At 52.1% G+C, this 15,319-nt stretch overlaps 1 protein-coding gene across 2 annotated transcripts in view; it reads right to left on the bottom strand.

Moving 5' to 3' along the window:
* Positions 1 to 15,319, bottom strand: part of REXO1 (RNA exonuclease 1 homolog) — a 36,327-nt gene that overhangs the window by 10,837 nt on the left and 10,171 nt on the right. For both annotated transcript variants that reach the window (XM_081177619.1, XM_081177620.1), the window contains exons 2-10: positions 13,609 to 15,266; positions 11,949 to 12,053; positions 9,188 to 9,419; positions 6,347 to 6,504; positions 3,833 to 3,970; positions 2,928 to 3,051; positions 1,880 to 1,999; positions 890 to 1,027; positions 331 to 444 (exon numbers count right to left, since the gene is read on the bottom strand). In XM_081177619.1, coding sequence (XP_081033745.1) covers positions 331 to 444; positions 890 to 1,027; positions 1,880 to 1,999; positions 2,928 to 3,051; positions 3,833 to 3,970; positions 6,347 to 6,504; positions 9,188 to 9,419; positions 11,949 to 12,053; positions 13,609 to 15,266 — 2,787 coding nt within the window. The remainder of the gene's footprint in view (positions 1 to 330; positions 445 to 889; positions 1,028 to 1,879; positions 2,000 to 2,927; positions 3,052 to 3,832; positions 3,971 to 6,346; positions 6,505 to 9,187; positions 9,420 to 11,948; positions 12,054 to 13,608; positions 15,267 to 15,319) is intronic.

Raw genomic sequence — 15,319 nt, forward strand, 5'->3', positions numbered from 1 at the left:
TCGTCTTGCGAGGCACCACTGTACGCAAACAGGAGGTTGTGGACTCTCCTTCCTCGGAGGTTTATAAGCGGGGGTTGGGTTCGTCGTGGATGCTTTGATGCGTGGATGCGAGGGGGATTTGGGTTGGATGACCCTCAGGGTCCCCACTCCCAAGCCACGAGAAGCAGCAGCTCTGCGCAATTCTCACAGGTTGTTGCGAAGACGGAACGGCGCAGGGAGTCCGAGCGCGGGCAGAAGATGCAAACCGCCGCAAACACCCACTTCTTTTGAGCTCCTGCGGAGGAAGGATGAGTTGCGGGAGAAAAGGAACTCAAATGCAACGTGTTCTACCTCTCTGCTTGCGCAACTTCCCCCAGTGGTGGACGCATTCCTCCTTGCGGACGCAGTTCCCAGACGGAGTCACCATGTATTCGGTGCCGCAGCGGCAGCAAACTCTGCAAGAGCCTAGAAATTTGGGGGAGGGAGAAAGAAAGAGAGAGATTCAATGAATTGCCGTATTTTTCGTGCCATTAAGACGCACCTGACCATAAGACGCACCTAGTTTTTAGAGGAAGAAAGGGGGAAAGCCCTGTTTTCTGGGGGAAATCAGCTCACAGTTGTGTAGCTTCTTTTGCAAAGATGAAAAGCCCAGTTTTTTTGAGGATCAGCTCAAAGTTGTTGAGCTCACTTTGCAAAGGGGAAAAAATCCTGTTTTCATGGGGTTCAAATCCCTGCTCAGTGGGTGAACCTGCCTCTCAGCCCAACCAACCTCCCAGGGCTGCCGCTGGCGATAAAGCGGGGAGGAGGAAAACGACACAGGAGGGGTTATAAATGCAACGGATCGATACTATATGAGGATCGCCAAGCCAGAAGCCCTCGCGGGCCTCGCCCCTCTCCCCGCGGAGCTTACCGTCGTTCGTTTTCTTCTCCTCCGCATTGAAGACGACGGCGCGGCCCGACGTCTCGGGGCACGGCAGGGGGTACCCGTGCTCCTTCAGGTCCTCCTCCGTCAACACGTACTCCTTGAGCCGGCGGTAGAGGGAGGCCCCTGAGGGTGGCAAAGAGATTGGCTTGCTCAATTCAAACCGGCTGAGCCGAGACGTTAGCCCCTGCTATCATGGTTTCAGAGGGATTGCAAAGGTTTTGCGGTGTTCTGCTTGGTCCCTGCTCCTGCCAACCTAGCAGTTCAAAAGCACGTCAAAGTGCAAGTAGATAAATAGGTACCACTCCGGTGGGAAGGGAAACGGCGTTTCCGTGCGCTGCTCTGGTTCGCCAGAAGCGGCTTAGTCCTGCTGGCCACATGACCCGGAAGCTGTCTGTGGACAAACGCCAGCTCCCTCGGCCAGTAAAGCGAGATGAACGCCGCAACCCCAGAGTTGGCCACGACTGGACCTAATGGTCAGGGGTCCCTTTACCTTTAGGGACGCGGGTGGCACTGTGGGTTAAACCACAGAGCCTAGGACTTGCCGATCGGAAGGTCGGCGGTTGGAATCCCCGCAATGACGGGGTGAGCTCCCGTTGCTCGGTCCCTGCTCCTGCCAACCTAGCAGTTCAAAAGCACGTCAAAGTGCAAGTAGATAAATAGGTACCGCTCCGGCGGGAAGGGGAACGGCGTTTCCGTGCGCTGCTCTGGTTCGCCAGAAGCGGCTTAGTCCTGCTGGCCACATGACCCAGAAGCTGGACGCCGGCTTCCTTGGCTAATAAAGCGAGATGAGTGCCGCAACCCCAGAGTCGGCCACGACTGGACCTAATGGTCAGGGGTCCCTTTACCTTTACCTTTTTAACCTCGCTCTGGATTTAGGGATTAAACGGCCCCGAGGCCCTCATTCGGCAGAAAGGAAGGGGGCGCAGACACAGACACACACACACACACACACAGAAGACACAAAGAGGAGCCTACCTTTCAAGTCCTCTGCCCGCAACTGAGCGGCCGCAGAGCGGTTCAAGGTGAAGCTGGTCTTGGCGGCCAGTTTGCCTCCCAGCATGGCCTCGTGAGACACCAGCTTCCGGTTGCCAATCCCTGGGAAGGGGGAAAAGGAGCCGGGTGCGAAATGGGCACGTTAGCGAGCGTTTCTGAAAGCAGGCTCCAGCCTGGGACGCTCGAGTCCGCAAATTTCTGCACAACCACCCATGGATCGGATGCAGTTAGCAGACCGTAGCTCAGAGCAGGCCCACTGAGATGAATGATCAGGGCTAAGTTAGGTCTGCTGTTTCTTAATGGCCTGGACACTGAGGTCCAGCTCTGAGGGCCTTCTGGTGGCTCCCTCCCTGCAAAAAGCGAGGTTACAGGGAACCAGGCAGAGGGCCTTCTCGGTGGTGGCGCCTGCCCTGTGGAACGCCCTCCCGTCAGATGTCAAGGAAATAAACAGCTATCTGACTTTTAGAAGACATCTGAAGGCAGCCCTGTTTAGGGAAGCTTCTAACATTTGATGAATTATTGTATTTTAGTATTTTGTTGGAAGCCGCTCAGAGTGGCTGCGGAAACCCAGCCAGACAGGTGGGGCATTTATGTATGTATATTTATGTATGTAAATAAATAACTACTACTAATAATAAAAAGGGACGCGGGTGGCGCTGTGGGTTAAACCACAGAGCCTAGGACTTGCTGATCAGAAGGTTCAAATCCCCGCGACGGGGTGAGCTCCCGTTGCTCGGTCCCTGCTCCTGCCCACCTAGCAGTTCGAAAGCACGTCAAAGTGCAAGTAGATAAATAGGTACCACTCTGGCGGGAAGGTAAACGGCGTTTCCGTGCGCTGCTCTGGTTCGCCAGAAGCGGCTTAGTCCTGCTGGCCACATGACCCGGAAGCTGTACGCCGGCTCCCTCGGCCAGTAAAGCGAGATGAGCGCTGCAACCCCAAAATCGGTCACGACTGGACCTAATGGTCAGGGGTCCCTTTGCCTTAATAATAATAATCTTACAAAAGAAGCAAGCAAGGAAAGATACGCACTGCGAGCATCGTGCGCGGGGCTGGGAAGGACACTGCGCAGCTTCTTCAGGGTATTCACCGCCACGTTCAGGTAGATGTTGCGGCTGGTGCTGCGGTCGTAGACCACCTTCTCCTCCGCCAGGGCCTGCGGACAGGACATCGTTGGCCGGAGAAACGAATGAATAATAATAAGAAGAAGAGTTTGGATTTGATATCCCGCCTTTCACTCCCCTTCAGGAGTCTCAAAGCGGCTAACATTCTCCTTTCCCTTCCTCCCCCACAACAAACACTCTGTGAGGTGAGTGGGGCTGAGAGACTTCAGAGAAGTGTGACTGGCTCAAGGTCACCCAGCAGCTGCATGTGGAGGAGCAGGGAAGCGAACCCGGTTCCCCAGATTACGAGTCCACCGCTCTTAACCACTACGCCACACTGAATAAATACCGCCCTCTGCAAAACAGGCTTCGTTTCTGCAGGTGGCTCGCTCAAACACGAACCCAGACTCTCTCGTTCTCTCTCTCTCCTCCGGCCAGGGAACATTGCCAGCCAGGCAAAAAGCACTCATGGGAAGGTGCAAAGAAAGGGAGCCGCAAGGCCCAGAAAGCTCATCTGTTTGCTGGTGAAGTGTAAGGACTTCACCTTTCTACGTATCTCCACGGGTGAGTATTTTTATGTTCTTTATGTTCTCTAGTGCTTACTTCTGGTTTTGTTTCCTGTTGTTGTTTTTTTAACTTTTATTTTGCTTTAAACAACTACCAGACTTTTAGAAGACATCTGAAGGCAGCCCTCTTTAGGGACGCTTTTAATGTTTGATGCATTACTGCATTTTAATATTTTGTTGGAAGCCGCCCAGAGTGGCTGGGGAAGCCCAGCCAGATGGGCGGGGTATAAATAATAAATTATTATTATTATTCCTCAAAGGTACGAACCTTGTCGAACGCTTCCTGCTGTGAGCTGCACGACTTCAGGCACTCGTCGATGAAGAGGTTGAGGTATCTCTGCCGGATGTTGGTGGGAACCTTTGCCCCGAACTCCGTGGGGATCACTGGTCTTTTCAAAGTGGCACTCTGGGGGAGGAGGAGAGATTCGCCTGAGGAATTCGGCCGACGCATCGCCCGCCCCTTTTCCCGACAGGCTACTGGGATCTGTGGGGCTACAGCATGTGCGACTGGCCCGCGAGATCCTCACGCTCGGTCATGTTGGGTGACCTTGGGGAGCTAAGCAGTCATCTTGGGTCCAGCCTACCTAGCAAGGCAGTTGTGAAGATGAAAGGGGGGAGGGGAGGAGATCCATGGCCTACGAATGTACTGAACAAATACATGTGGAATGAAGGGGAGCTGAAGGCTCCCCGGACACTGAGGTCCAGCACCGAAAGCCTTCTGGCGGTTCCCTCGCTGTGAGAAGCCAAGTTACAGGGAACCAGGTAGAGGGCCTTCTCGGTGGTGGCGCCCTCCCTGTGGAACGCTCTCCCACCAGAGAAAAAGAACTACCAAACTTTTAGAAGTCAGAGTGGTGCATGCTCTGGTTATCTCCTGCTTGGACTACTGCAATGCGCTCTACGTGGGGCTACCTTTGAAGGTGACCCGGAAACTACAATTAATCCAGAATGTGGCAGCTAGACTGGTGACTGGGAGCGGCCTCCGAGACCACATAACACCAGTCCTGAAAGACCTACATTGGCTCCCAGTACGTTTCCGAGCACAATTCAAAGTGTTGGTGCTGACCTTGAAAGCCCTAAACGGCCCAGTAGACCTGAAGGAGAGTCTCCACCCCCATCATTCTGCCCGGACACTGAGGTCCAGCGCCAAGGGCCTTCTGGCAGTTCCCTCATTGCGAGAAGCCAAGTTACAGGGAACCAGACAGAGGGCCTTCTCGGTGGTGGCGCCCGCCCTGTGGAACACCCTCCCACCAGATGTCAAAGAGAACAACAACTACCAAACTTTTAGAAAACATCTGAAGGCGGCCCTGTTTAGGGAAGCTTTTAATGTTTAATAGCTTATTAAACAAATAGAGTGGCCAGGGAAACCCAGCCAGATGGGCGGGGTATAAATAATAAATTACCGTATTTTTTGCTGTATAAGACTCACTTTTCCCCTCCTAAAAAGTAAGGGGAAATGTGTGTGCGTCTTATGGAGCGAATGCAGGCTGCGCAGCTATCCCAGAAGCCAGAACAGCAAGAGGGATCGCTGCTTTCACTGCGCAGCGATCCCTCTTGCTGTTGTGGCTTCTGAGATTCAGAATATTTTTTTTCTTGTTTTCCTCCTCCAAAAACTAGGTGCGTCTTGTGGTCTGGTGCGTCTTATAGAGCGAAAAATACGGTATTATTATTATTAAGGCACACAGGCACGTTTGAGATACTGGACTTTGCCGCACAAGGGCTAAAGTAATTTCCAATAGGGTTTAAAAAAACAGCTGCCTTCTAGGCTCCAGCCTGGACAACGGTGAGGTGATTTGGCAACCTCAGAAAGCCCTGCCAGACAGTCCCTCTCCTGACCTAACGAGCATCTCCAGCCTCATCGTTCAGCTCGGACACCGGGGTCCATCTCCAAGGGAGACCCTCCCTGCCCACAGACTGCCTCACCAGAGGGATGCATGCCCTGGTTATCTCCCGCTTGGACTACTGCCATGCGCTCTCTGTGGGGCTGCCTTTGAAGGTGACCCGGAAACCGCAACTAATCCAGAATGTGGCAGCCAGACTGGGGACTGGGAGCGGCCGCCAAAACCATACAACACCGGTCCTGAAAGACCTATACTGGCTCCCAGGATGTCTCCAAGCACAATTCAAAGCGTTGGTGCCAACCTTGAAAGCCCTGAATGGCCCAGTAGACCTGAAGGAGCGTCTCCACCCCCATTGTCCAGCCTGGACACTGGGGTCCATCTCCCGAGGGCCTTCTGGCGGTTCCCTCCCTGCGAGACGAGAGGTTGTGCAGGGAACCAGGCAGAGGCCGCACAGCCTGGGAGTCCGTGGAGGCGCAGGTCCATTCTGCGTCCAGGGCGGCTGTCTACCAGCTCCATCTGGTACGCAGGATGAGACCCTCCCTGCCCGCAGACTGTCTGGCCAGAGTGGCGCATGCTCTGGTTATCTCCCGCTTGGACTACTGCAATGCGCTCTACGTGGGGCTACCTTTGAAGGTGACCCAGAAACTGCAACTAATCCAGAATGCGGCAGCTAGAATGGGGACTGGGAGCGGCCGCCGAGACCACATAACACTGGTCCTAAAGCATCTCCACTGGCTCGCAGTATGTTTCCTAGCACAATTCAAAGTGCTGGTGCTCATCTTGAAAGGCCTATTCTCACCTCACTACTTCCAACGATGCCGATCTACCATTCTGTGCAGCCCAGCGCATTTCACAACCCATCTCTGACAGAGGCCCCTGCATTCTGCGTGCTCCCTTGTGAAGCAATTCCGGGGGGGGGGGGGGGCAGTGGAGAGAATCTGTACCTGCAGTGTGGGAGCGTGGGCTATCCTTTTGGGGACGTTCGTGTTGGTCGTCTTGGACGCCATCCCAGCAAGCGTGCGGGCTTTCAGGGACAGGGCTTCGGCCCCGTTGGAAGATGCCGTGCTCCCGGGCGAAGCGGTTTTCTTGAGACCTCCTAGGGCTGGGAACACATGGGGATGGGGGACACGCAAGAAGAAAACAAGATAAACCTAACAGGGCAATGTCTAGAGCTAAACCTATAAGGTGCTGTCTTGGTTATCAAACTTAATCCATTTCGGAAATTCCGTTCCAAAACCAAGGCGTTCCAAAACCAAAGCTCGCTTTCCAGTTGAAAGTAATGCAAAATGGATTAATCCGTTCCAGACTTTTAAAAACAACCCCTAAAACAGCAATTTAACATGAATTTTACTATCTAACCAGACACCACTGGTCCATAAAATGAAAGCAATAAACAGTGTACTGCAGTCACACAATCAATCAATCAATCAATCCATCAGTAGCTGTGGGTCGGTCCAGACCATGTGGTGGGCCGGACTATATTTTTTGGGGGGAAATGAACGAATTCCTATGCCCCACAAATAACCCAGAGATGCATTCTAAATCAAAGGACACATTCTACTCATGTAAAAACATGCTGATTCCTGGATCGACCACGGGCCGGATTGAGAAGTCGATTGGGCCGCATCCGGCTCACCGGCCTTAGGTTGCCTACCCCTGGGTTAAAACACGGGCAGGATTTTAACCACACTTGTAAAGTATGGATAATTTGGAAGGATAAAAATTTGGGTAAGTGTTGATATGAAGTTGTAAATATTATCGTTAGGACCCAGGGAAGGGAGATGTGCGGAAGTCAGGAGATTCAGAGCAATCTCAATAGTTGGATCTTGAATTTTTTGTTGTTTTATGATTATACTTTTTAAAATCAAATAATAATAAAAAACAAGAGAGGAACACAAAACTTTTCTCTATGTATTCCGCCCCCCTGCAATTTTGGAAACTTGCATAATGTCTCCTTCGGGGAGTAGAGGCGCCAGACTAGTTATCGGCTGCCATGCCGAGAGAGATAACTACGCAGCGATTTATGATACCCAGGGCGAAGATCCTGGTGACATACTCTCTCCCTGTGCAGACAGGGAGATTAAATGGGATTCGCCTCCTATGCTCTGAAGGAGCCGTTCGTCACACCGGAGGCAGAAGCTGTTTTCGGATACGGAGGACTCTCTCGTAGTGAGAGTGACCGCCATCGCGGCCAGACACTGCATAATAACCATCAAGGTTCGCCCCCTTAGGGCATCAGGTCAGCAAAACCTCCCTACTTTTAACTCTTTTTTTGAGACTGGAACTAATACAACTGAAGCGATATCCCTGCAGATTACCGTATTTTTCACCTATAAAATGCACCAGACCACAAGATGCACCTAGTTTTTGGAGGAGGAAACAAGAAAAAAAATATTCTGAATCTCAGAAGCCAGAACAGCAAGAGGGATCGCTACGCGGTGAAAGCAGCAATCCCTCCTACTGTTCTGGCTTCTGGGATAGCTGCGCAGCCTGCATTCGCTCCATAAGACGCGCACACACATTTCCCCGTACTTTTTAGGAGGGAAAAAGTGAGTCCTACAGAGAAAAAAATACGGTAATTCTCACCCGCAACGCAAATTGGCTGCTGGCATAAAGAAGAGGCGTTAATTTTAACAGGCAGGGAAAAACAAAGCAAAAAAAAAAAAAGCTTATCCTGTTTCTCGGTAATTAATGAAAGTTCACACCACAGGTGAGGTCGCTCCTGCTTCTTAAAAAATGATAATAGTAATTGTTTTATATCACTCTTACCTCTCTGTCCTGCCCGTGTGGCGTTGGCTGTAAAAGTGAAACTGGAAACAGCGTGGGAATGGAATGCAATGTTTACTTAAACTGGCGCAAGATAAGGGGGAAGACGAACAGAACCCAACGCGGCAAAGGGACTGCGGAAAACCCCACTGATTGTTGGCATCAGTGGGACGATTATTGGGTGAGCAATTGGGAGAGATCAGGGCTGAGGTGGACAGAGTGGAGCTAGAGTGGATCCTGCAGATCCCATCAGGGCGCTCCACATTTCCTTAAGGAAACACAGAACCATCGCCATCACTTCGAATCTTAACATGGGGGTGTCCTCCCAAAACACGTGTGACCATTACACAAACAAAAAACAAAACCCCATGCTCTACCAGATGTTGAAATAGGCCTGTCACTCAGAAAGGAATAATAATAATAATAATAATAATAATAATAATAATAATAATAATAATAATAATAAATTTTATTTATATCCCGCCCTCCCCAGCCGAAGCCGGGCTCAGGGCGGCTAACAACACTAAAATAGTGCAACATTATAAAAACATTATAAAAATTAATTAAAATCAAAATTGATGGCAACCATAAACTAAAGTTTTGTAAAGATTGCCAAAGGAGGGAGTCAGGCTGCGCCCCAACCAAAGGCCTGGAGGAACAGCTCTGTCTTACAGGCCCTGCGGAAAGATGTCAAGTCCCGCAAGGCCCTAGTCTCTTGGGACAGAGCGTTCCACCAGGTTGGAGCTGCAGCCGAAAAAGCTCTGGCTCTGGTTGAGGCCAGCCTAACCTCCCTGTGGCCCGGGACCTCCAAGACGTTTTTGTTTGAAGACCGTAAGTTCCTCTGTGGGACATACCAGGAGAGGCGGTCCCGTAGGTACGAGGGTCCTAGGCTTTGAAGGTTAAAACCAGCACCTTAAACCTGATCCTGTACTCCACCGGGAGCCAGTGCAGCTGGTATAGCACCGGCTTGTAGCAGATTCCCCACCCCTTGTAGCAGAGAATCGGAAGCACTCGCTTACCGCACTTGGACACTGCAGGAAGAGCAGGGTTGGGCACGTGAGCGATCCTCTTCTTCTCCCCTTTGTGCATCGCCACGGAGGCTCTCGGGGGTGCCGGAGACGGCCGCGTGGGGGGCAGCTGCCGGGCCAGCTGGGCTGCCTGCTTCTGGGCCAACTGGATCCGCTGGTAGCACACCTCTTGGGCCGTCGGGGGCCGGTACGGGCGGAAGACGGGCTTGGTCGGGGTCTCAGCCTGCGCGGAGAGGAAGGGGGAAGCAAGGAGTTTGGTTAGCACCGACAAGACGGGGGCAGCAAACAGAGGACAGAGTTTGAGCCAATTATAAAGGGAGGGGCAGGAAGGTCAGCCCCACCCACTTAACGATCCAGAGTGATCCATGCGACGGTCACCTCCAGGCTTGACTACTGTAATTCGCTCTACGCGGGGCTGCCCTTGAAGCTGTCCCAGAAACTCCAGCGGGTGCAGAATGCTGCAGCAAGGCTCCTCACGGGGTCTCTGCCATGGGAGCATATTCACCCAGTGCTTTTCAAGCTGCACTGGCTCCCGGTGGAGTACAGGGTCAGGTTTAAGGTGCTGGTTTTGACCTTTCAAGCCCTTCATGGCCTAGGACCCTCGTACCTACGGGACCGCCTCTCCTGGTATGCCCCACGGAGAGCCTCAAGGTCCATATATAGCAACACCCTAGTGGTCCCGGGCCCTAAGGAAGTCAGATTGGCTTCAACCAGAGCCAGGGCCTTTTCAGCACTGGCCCCGACTTGGTGGAACGCTCTGTCTCATGAGACCAGGGCCCTGAAGGATCTGATTTCTTTCCGCAGGGCCTGTAAGACAGAGCTGTTCCACCTGGCCTTTGGCTTGGAGCCAATTTGATTCCCTCCCCCTCTTTCTTTTTCCTTTCTCCTCCTGTGAGGAGGCTGCATTTTAATATTTTAATGTTGTATTTTAATCTTGTTTTGAAGTTGTATTCATTCAACTTTTTATTATTGCTTGTTAGCCGCCCTGAGCCCGGCCTTGGCTGGGCAGGGCGGGGTATAAATAGAAATTAATAATAATAATAATAATAATAATAATAATAATAATAATAATAATAATAATCACCGCTACGCGTGATCACATGAGCGACGGTGTACCAGCCCACGTCTGAAAAAGCTTGCTGGCCCCTGTTGCAGTGGGACGCGATCCGGCAAACGCCACATGGACTACACCCAGTACGCAGCAAGGCCGCCTTTGTTCTCTCCCCACGGCCTGCCTCAAACCCACTGCGAGGTAGTCCGGGTACAGCGGTGCTAAGGAACAGCGAAATGTTGGAGCTTCGCCATTTCCAACTCATTTCACCCATGTCCCTTATCTCTCTGTTAGATTTGGGGGTGGGGTGGGGGACGACTAATGGATTGGTGGGCGAAAAGCACGAGACGTTATTTGTGCTGACCACAGACCTTACTTGTCAAAACAAAGCTTTTCGCGGCAAGGCAGGGAGAAAAAGGGGTCAGCGCACACCTCGCAAACATCGGGCCATTAAGAGCTCTCTGCTTTCGTTTCACGGGGTGAAAAACAAAGCCCTCCAGAGCGGAAAATTCCAGTAAAAAGAAACCGGGGAGGGAGGAGAACACAGATGGAGATTCCACAGGTGTTGTTGGACCACAATTCCCAGCATCCCTGGCCAATGGGGGCTGATGGGACTTGGGAGTCCAAAGACATCTGGAGGGCCAAAGGCTTGCTGCCCACCCCTGATCTAAGAAGTGGTGCTCCCCTCTCTCAGGAAGGGAACCTACGGCCTTCTGCACGTTGCTGGACTCCCTCATTGTCCGTGACCACTGGGCTATGCTGCCTTGAGGCTGACGGGAGTCTGAGCACTGATGATGACATTCAGAACCCCAGCAAATCTGAATATTCAGAACAGGGTGGAGAAAAATCAACGATTAAAAAAAAATCAGATTTTTTTATTATTTAAATCGGATTTTTTTAAAAAAAAAATTAAATCAGATTTTTAAAATAAAATGCTTTCGGAGGAAAAATTTTCTATTTTAGTCCAATAAGGAAATAAGGATTTGTTTTCCATTTTTCATGTGTGCTGAAACTCCGTCTAAGCTTTTAGTTTTGTTTTTAATTATTTAACCACATCAGTTAACAAACATGGATACATACGCTACAATGTTACCTGTCTTAGTTAAATGAATTGTTCAAACTGTTGCTAAGGAAATGATCCGTTTGTCTCCTGGCAATAAGGCACAGCAGAAAAGTTGCCCAAATATAAGCAGTTAGCTTATAAAGCCTCACAACAATTTCATAATGATCTGTACTTCTAACAGTATAGCCAAATCAGTAATTCTGGATATAACCGTAAAAACTACTCTGAAAATGTATACAGTGGTACCTCGGGTTACATACGCTTCAGGTTACAGACTCCGCTAACCCAGAAATAGTACCTCGGGTTAAGAACTTTGCTTCAGGATGAGAACAGAAATCGCATGGCGGCAGCGGGAGGCCCCATTAGCTAAAGTGGTGCTTCGGGTTAAGAACAGTTTCAGGTTAAGTACGGACCTCCGGAACGAATTAAGTACTTAACCCGAGGTACCACTGTAATTCCAAAATGTATGTCTATTTCAGCAGCGGTATCGTAAAAGCCCGTTTTCGTAAGGCGGCGAATTTAAGCTTCGACTTTTCGCGGTCGGAATTTGGAGGGGGTGGGAAGAGTGAGGTTTATATTCAGGCCAATATGGTAAAACGGTATCTTTGGGCATGATCCAGCTGCTGCTATCCACTTACGTTCCCTGGCTTCGTCGCGTGGGAGATCCTTCGCTTCTGGCCAGGAAAGAGTGTGGTTAGACAGTCTTCGGCCGGCTTTTCCTCGGACCCGTCCTCTTTCGATGGCTGGTGGGGCAGGGGGAGGGGGAGGCAGGGGATAAAAAGAGAGAGGGTTAACGAAAGGGAACGACAGCTTTCTGCTCCACCGCCGTTTGCATGTTTTGCTGGGAAGGAGGGTGGGAAAAGAGCCTCGCCTTACAGTAAGGGGAACCGCAAAGCAGAAGCGAAAGCGAAACAAAGAGGATTTGTGATGAGGGAAGTCACTTCGCAGAAGCAATTGCACTGGGCTCAGCAATCTTTTGCAGCCGTGGGCCGGTCCACTGTCCCTCAGACCATTTGGGAGGCAGGACTACATTTTGGAAGGAAAAAAATAAATGAACGAATTCCTACGCCCCACAAATAACCCAGAGGTGCGTTTTAAATAAAAGGACACGTGCTATGATGTCACTGTCTTAGTTAAATAAATTGTTTAAACTGTTATTAAGGAAATGGTTGTTTTTCTCCTTCCAATAAAACACAGCAAAAAAGTTGTCCAAATATGAACAGTTAACTTATTAAACCTCACCATAATTTCATAATTATTGGCCTATGTAGAACCAAATCGGTAGTTTTTGATGTAACTGTAAAAACGACTCTGAAAATTTATTACTCCAAAAATGAAACCTTCATCTGGTTGTAAATATTAAGACGATACCAGCAAGAATGAGTCTCTCTGTAAAAAAATGGTTTAAATAAAGCCTTACTGACTCGTGGTTTAAATTGTGATTTAAATCAGATCCACCCTGATGCTCAGGGCCACTGAGTTACTTTTATTTGTGCGATTAATCGCCCTTAGCCTCGAAAAGGCTGTGAGTAGTTCAGGCGGTACAGCACGAGACTCTTAACCCCAGGGTGATGAGTTCGAATCCCACCTCAGCCGAAAGATTCCTGCATTGCATGGGATTCGGCTAGGTGACCCTGGTGACCCTTTCCAACTCTAAAAATTATATGATTCCGATTCTACGAAAAGGTCCGAGCAAATGGGTGTCGGCCACAGAAACACCTCCAGTTTTTACGTTTCACTCGGAATAGCTAAACTCAAAAGAATTAAGGGAGTGCGACCCCCGCCCACAAAACAGCCTCACCTGGGTTAAGTTGGAGCGGAGCCAGAGGGGCTTTCTTCCCAACCTAAAGGTAAAGGTAAAGGGACCCCTGACCATTAGGTCTAGTCATGGCCGACTCTGGGGTTGCGGCACTCATCTCGCTTTACTGGCCAAGGGAGCCGGCGTACAGCTTCCAGGTCATGTGGCCAGCAGGACTAAGCCGCTTCTGGAGAACCAGAGCAGTGCACGGAAACGCCGTTTACCTTCCCGCTGGAGCGGTACCTATTTATCTACTTGCACTTTGACGTGCTTTCGAATTGCTAGGTTGACAGGAGCAGGGACCGAGCAACGGGAGCTCACCCCGTGGCGGGATTCGAACCGCCGACCTTCTGATCGGCAAGTCCTAGGCTCTGTGGTTTAGACCACAGTGCCACCCGCGTCCCTAACTGAAGAGTAGACCTGTTGAAATGAAATGTGGTTCCTAACCCACAGCGTCACCCACATCCCTTTCTCAACTAACCTACCCCCAAACCATTTACCTGCTTCCCCAGCCTGCCTTTGTCTTCCATCTTGACGTCAGTCGACTCATTAAAAATCCGAAGGCACTCCTCCATGGGGTCGGACTCGAAGTCCACGTCCCTCTCCAGGACTGAATAGTCGAGCTCGTCGGAAGAGGAGGAGGAGGAGGAGGAAGGAGGAGCAGCAGCTTTGGGCGTCTTAGGGCGCTTCGCCACCCCGTTGTCCCGGGGCGGAAGGAAGCAGCCGTCGTTGTCTCGGTCCGAATCCGAGCTCACGTCCGGGAAGGCCACGGGGTGAGGCTGCCCGGCTTGCCCCTCGTCCCCGCTCTCATCCCCGAAGAGGTCAGCGTGGCTCAGAGCCCGCCGTTTCGCCTTCCCCTTGGCTCCGGGGCTCTCCGTGGGACCCTTCGAGGAGGGCCGCTTCCCCTGCTTGTCTTTACGTTCGGCCTGCGAAGCCTCGGCCTTGGGTCTCAAGCCCCCGGGCGGGTTCAGCTTCCCATCTTTCTTCACGCTGCCCAATTTCTTCTCTGCTCTGGGTCCTTGCGGGACCTTCTTGCACGTGCCAGAGCTCCCCGCTTTTGCAGCCTTGGGGGGCTCATCCTGTTTCCTCGAACGCCCGTCGGCGTGGGGCTTGCCGTGCTCCTCCTTACTCCTCTCCCCATTCCTGCGCTGAGCCTTCGCTTCCGCCTTCTCCTTGTCCGCAACCTTGCCACGCTCCCTCTTGCCGTCCGCCGCGTGGCCGCCGCCGGCCTTCTTTTTCACCTTCTCCTTCGGGCCCCCCTTGCCCTCGCTCGTGTCCCTTTTGGGGGGCACCTTGGCCAACCTTTCCCCCTCCTCCGGCGAGCCCTTGACGCCGCCCTCGATGTCCCCCATATCGTACTGCACCGCCGTCTCCTTCATTTGCCGAGAACGGGAATCGGCCCACACGGACCCCTTCCCGTCCGTGGGACCCGCTTCCGGTTTCGAAGGGAAGACGGGAGCCGCTTCGCGCTCCTCTTCCGAGTCGGAGAACCTGGCGTCCGGCTCGGGGCCGCTCCCTGCGTCGCAGTGCTTCTTGGGAGAAGGCGAATACCCCTCCTCGGGGCCGGCCTCCCTTTTCCTCTTCGCCCCCCTCTGCTCCTTGGCTTTGCTCAGGAGCCGGGCGGAGTAATTCGACAGAGGGTCGTACTCCAAGTCCGTGGACGGCTTGGAGTTGTCGAGGGTGTATTTGCTCTTGGCCACGGTGCAACTGTACTTCTTGGGCTGGGTGACCACGGTGGGGACGTACTCCAGCGAGCTGCCCTTGCCTTTCGCCTTGTCGAAGGAGTCCAAGGTGTACTTGGTGGAGCGGCTAGGAGCGGCCACCGCAAGGGGGGTGGGATTGTAGTCGGCCGTGCCGCCCGCGCTGTAGCCCCCCGGGTTATATTCCAAGGCAGTGAACGACTTGGGCGCTGCAGACCCAGAGGCCTTGGAGACGAGCGACGGGGGCTCGGACGAGCCGTACTCCTTCGCCGTCCCCAAGAGCTCCTCATACTTCTTTTGCTCTCGCTCGACTTCGTTCTTGACGGCCTCGATGGCCTTGTTGACCAGCTCGAGCTCCAGGATGCCGGGCGCCGCCTCGGCGATCGCCTCCAAGGAACCATTGCGGCTCTGCGACACGGGCTTGGGAAGCTCCGGGTTGTAAGGGTCATAGCCGCACCCTGCGGGGGGAAAGAGAAAGGGGAAAGTTACGACTTAGCATCTCTCTGAGAAT

This window comes from Podarcis bocagei (genome assembly GCF_964188305.1).
Source record: "Podarcis bocagei genome assembly, chromosome: 18".
Classification (NCBI taxonomy): domain Eukaryota; kingdom Metazoa; phylum Chordata; class Lepidosauria; order Squamata; family Lacertidae; genus Podarcis; species Podarcis bocagei.